Source organism: Colias croceus, chromosome 25, assembly GCF_905220415.1.
Source record: "Colias croceus chromosome 25, ilColCroc2.1".
Taxonomy (NCBI): domain Eukaryota; kingdom Metazoa; phylum Arthropoda; class Insecta; order Lepidoptera; family Pieridae; genus Colias; species Colias croceus.
Window position 1 is genome coordinate 2,748 of NC_059561.1, and position 4,753 is coordinate 7,500.

The 4,753-nt window shown below is 49.5% G+C and overlaps 1 protein-coding gene across 1 annotated transcript in view; it reads left to right on the forward strand.

Annotated features, from left to right (window-relative positions):
• Positions 1 to 208: 208 nt before the first annotated feature.
• Positions 209 to 4,753, forward strand: part of LOC123702998 — a 6,107-nt gene continuing 1,562 nt past the window's right edge. The window contains exon 1 of the mRNA XM_045650867.1: positions 209 to 4,753. This exon is cut by the window's right edge and continues 1,562 nt beyond it. Within this exon, the coding sequence (XP_045506823.1) occupies positions 286 to 4,753 (4,468 nt within the window). The 5' untranslated portion in view covers positions 209 to 285.

Here is a 4,753-nt window from a genome sequence, read left to right on the forward strand (position 1 = left end):
TGGGATACGGGCACACTCGAGCGCTGTGCAAGGCACAGGAGCAATCATGCTCGTACTGTGCCAAAACCCACAAGGAGAGGGAGTGTCCTCTTAAGGCGCAAGGAAACACTCCCACGTGCGTCAACTGCCAAAAGGCCAAAAGAGACGGCTCTGACCTGGAACACACTGCATTCAGCAGTGAGTGTCAGGAAAGACAGAAGTGGGACAACATAGCGAGGTCTCGCGTCTCCTACTGCTAAGGTCACCCTAACTACACCCGGGCAATCAGAATCCCCATCCACAAGTATGCGCAAAAGGGAGCTTAAGTTCATACAAGCAAACCTACAGCGCTCAAAACTAGCGACAGTCGAACTGCTCCAGGCTGCCCAAAAGGAAAACATTTCAATAGCACTAGTCCAGGAGCCATACGTAGGCAGGACCGGTGTTGTGAAACAATGCAGTGGCACTCAAGTCATCCAGTGCACCTTGGGCCGCCAAAAACCAGTGAAGGCTGCGGTAATTGTTCTGGGAACAGAGCTAGAGGTCATACACGATCCTCAGCTGGTGACCGAGAATGTGGCCGCGGTCCTCATCAAAGCAGGGCGACTGAAGCTAGGAATAATTTCCATCTACCTGGAAGGGGATCAGGACATCAACCCATACATATCACGCATCAAACTAGTCTGTGATAAATTACCAACAGAGAATCTGGTGGTTGCGGGCGACATCAACGCCTGGAGCCACTGGTGGGGCAGCAACTCCGAGGACCACCGTGGTAAAGATTTCAACAATTTCCTAAGTGAGATGAACCTCCAAATTCTTAACACAGGAGCTACGCCAACCTTTGAGACCTACAGGGGCGACAGGCTGTACACAAGTATAGTAGATGTAACTGTGTGCAGCCTGCCACTCCTCGGGAAGATCTCTGGCTGGCAAGTCCGCAGAGGTTTAACAACATCCGATCACAACGCTATAACTTTCGGTATGCGTCTGGAGACAGCACTGGAAAGCATCAGACCTGTCACCACGCGCATATACAACACAAGGAAAGCGAAGTGGACGGACTTCAACGGTTCTTTAAGGTCAGGACTCTCTGAAAAAGACATCACATCCACCCGAATAGGGAATATTTCAAACCCGGAAGAACTGGAGGAATCTCTCGCAATTTATGTTGAAATCATCCATAAAGCGTGTGAAACGGCAATCCCAAAAGTTGGTATAAACAAGGGAGAGCCTAAGCCACCCTGGTGGTCCCCCTCTCTAGAAGATCTGAAAAGAGAGGTACTCCGCAAAAAACGGAGAATTAAAAATGCAGCTGCCAGTCGCAGACTGTTTGTCATAAACGAATACACTCACGCTAGGGAGGAATACAAAACCAAGGCAGCTGAGGCAGCAACCCAAAGCTGGAAAGAATTTTGTGAGACACAAGACCGTGAGAGTATGTGGGACGGAATCTACAGAGTCATAAGGAAAACGGCCAGAAAACAAGAAGACCTGCTGTTAAGGGACTCCGCCGGCTTAACGCTTTCCCCGGAGCAATCGGCGGAACTCCTGGCCCAGACTTTTTACCCTCGTGACACTGTAGATTCCGAAACGGAACATCAGACCCTGGTGAGAAACCTGTCTGAAAACAGGAAATCCACGGACATCGAAGACCTATCCGCCGATGATCCCCCATTTACGGCCGCGGAACTGGAAACAGTCCTAAACAGGCTTAATCCAAAGAAGGCTCCCGGCCCTGACGGGCTCACGGCAGATATATGCACAGCTGCAATTCGCTGTGACAGAGAGGTGTTCCTGGCGCTGGCCAACAAATGTCTGGCGCTAGAGCACTTCCCGAAGCAGTGGAAGGTAGCGCACGTGTGCATCATCCGTAAACCAGGGAAAGATGATTACACCCACCCAAAATCCTACAGGCCAAGTGGTCTCTTATCGGTCCTAGGCAAAATAGTTGAAAAACTCACAGTCACCAGACTGCAATGGCTCTTCCTCCCTACCCTAAACAACAAGCAATACGGGTTCACTCCTCAGCGTAGCACAGAAGACGCCCTCTATGACCTTCTACAACATATCAACACACAGGTAAGTTACAAGAAAATTGTGCTTATGGTGTCGTTGGACATAGAGGGGGCTTTTGACAACGCGTGGTGGCCTGCCCTAAAGAAACAACTTATTAACAAGAGGTGCCCAAAAAACCTTTACGGCCTTATAACATCCTACCTTTGTGACAGGACAGTCAGGGTCAATTACGCAAGAGCAGTATTCGAAAGGGGCACCAACAAAGGGTGCATCCAGGGCTCCATAGGAGGGCCTACCTTCTGGAACCTAATTTTAGATACGCTCCTCCAAAAACTAAATAGCCTAGGCGTCTACTGCCAAGCATTTGCAGATGACGTAGTCCTAATATTCTCAGCCCCGACAGTCGAAAAAATTCAAAGCACAGCCAACACCACCTTAGAGGCTGTGCAAACATGGGGAAAACAAAACAAGTTGAACTTTGCCGCACACAAGACCAATGCGATGATAATAACTCGTAAACTAAAATACGACCTCCCCATAATAAACATGTCAGGGATCCAGCTAAAACTCGTAAAAGAAATAAAGTTGCTGGGTCTTATCATCGACTGCAAACTCACCTTTATCTCACACGTGGCGGCCACTTGTAGAAAGGCAGCCGACATATATAAACAGCTAGCGTGTGCAGCAAAAGTGAGTTGGGGTCTAAACAAAGAGATAATAAGGACCATATATGTGTCGGTGATAGAGCCAATCGTGCTATACGCGGCAAGCGCGTGGTATCCTGCAGCGGAAAAACTATCAATCAGAGACCAACTGTCCTCGCTGCAGAGAGGCTTTGCAATAAAGATTTGCAAAGCCTATCGCACGGTGTCTCTAACATCGGCGCTCATACTTTCCGGGTTGCTGCCACTCGACCTCAGGGTCCAGGAAGCGGCAGCCTTCTTCAAAATCAAAAAAGGCTACTCGGAGGAGCATATCCCGCCAGGAAGAGAGGTGGAGCAAAAAGTGGGATATCTCCACAACCCACATCCCTCAACTCTGATAATAACAGAGTTCGAGCGTCTTGAAAATCTGGATCCAAATACTTTGGAGACCTATCATGTAGTCGGTCCCCAAATCTTCACCGACGGCAGCAAAATAGAGGGGAAGGTAGGTGCTGCCCTAACATGGTGGGACAAAGGTAAAGAGACCAGGTACTCCACCTTCCGACTAGAGTCACACAACACTGTCTTCCAATCGGAGATGTATGCGCTCTACAGAGCGGTCAAGATGGCAAGGAGCTCAAAAGCCAAAACTGTAAATATCATGAGCGACTCAAGATCTTCGCTTGAGCTTTTAAAAAATCCATGTGTTACACACCAACTAGCTCTGGAGATTAAAAAACTCATCGCGGAAACCCGAGCAGAAGACAGAGAGGTGAGACTCTTCTGGCTAAGGGCTCACGTTGGAACACCCGGGAATGAGAGAGCAGACCAACTAGCAAAAAAGGCTGCTCTCACCAAAAAGACGGCCCCTGATTACAGTAAAGTGCCCCTTTCATACATTAAGCGGAAAATCAGGGAGGTAACAATTCAAAAATGGCAACAACGCTACGAATCCTCCACCACAGGGTCGGTCACCAAGGCATTTCTGCCGACCGTCTCTTCTGCGAGACGAGTACTGAAGGACACCACATTGACACCAACTTTAGTCCAAGTCTTAACTGGCCATGGAGGATTCGCGGCCTATTTACACAGATTCAACCTAATAGACAGCCCATCCTGCGTCTGCGACTCGTCGTGCCACGAGACCATCTGGCACATTTTATTCGAGTGCCCAAGATTTGGTGGAGACAGACTCTCACTCGAAATTCAAACTCAGACCCAACTGAGCCAAGAGTCTCTACCCACCATCATGGAGACTGAGAGTCTGAGGAAGCCATTCCTGGCCTTTGCCGCTAAAATCGCACGAGTCGCAGCAATAAACAACGGCTCAACAATTGCATCCAAGGATTTGCCCCACCAACCACAAGTCCCCACCCCTACAACGCCTGCAAACAGTAGGCCACTCATCACAACCACAGCAGGTCTAAATAACGTTATTACCCCAGCGCCGACAAACTCCAGTGAACAACTACTGGAGTGCGCCAAAGTAGGGGTACCAAAACTGAGAGTTCGTAGCGTCGCACTCTTCATGGACAACGACAATGAGTCATTTGGAATTTCCTTCTGCCGGGAAATCACAAACAATCAGCTGGCCATCTCACCCGGCCTCGCAGCTCTGCGCTTTGGAAGTACCAACAAAGCCGTGATGAAGCGTAGTAGCTACATAGCTCTTCCTCTGGCAACATTCATGGGCCACTCCTGCCGGGTGGTACGATTGCAAAACAAGGCGGTCGTACTCCTCGAATGGAAAGTCGAGTCCCCATTCACCCAGGCATGTTTGATACTTACCAGTCTTGCGCAGAGTTGCCAATCAGCGGGAGCACACCTACCCCGCATTATTAGCGTCGACGCTATGGCCATCGGGTATCAGAAAGGTGAAGTTGTGGACCGTTGCGGATGCGTCACTGCCTCAAAACATTATGAGGTAATAGTTTATGAAGACCGAGGGGAAAACTTAGACTACCTCAAACCCCACGTACGCGCCGCATCGACCGCACCATATCACCTACCCACCGGCGTCAACCATCCACCAACAATCAGTGGCTCAGAGCGGCTACAACAAAAAATTGCAGCCGAAAGGCTCTCAGCATTAGAGAGTAGTCGAAGTCCAA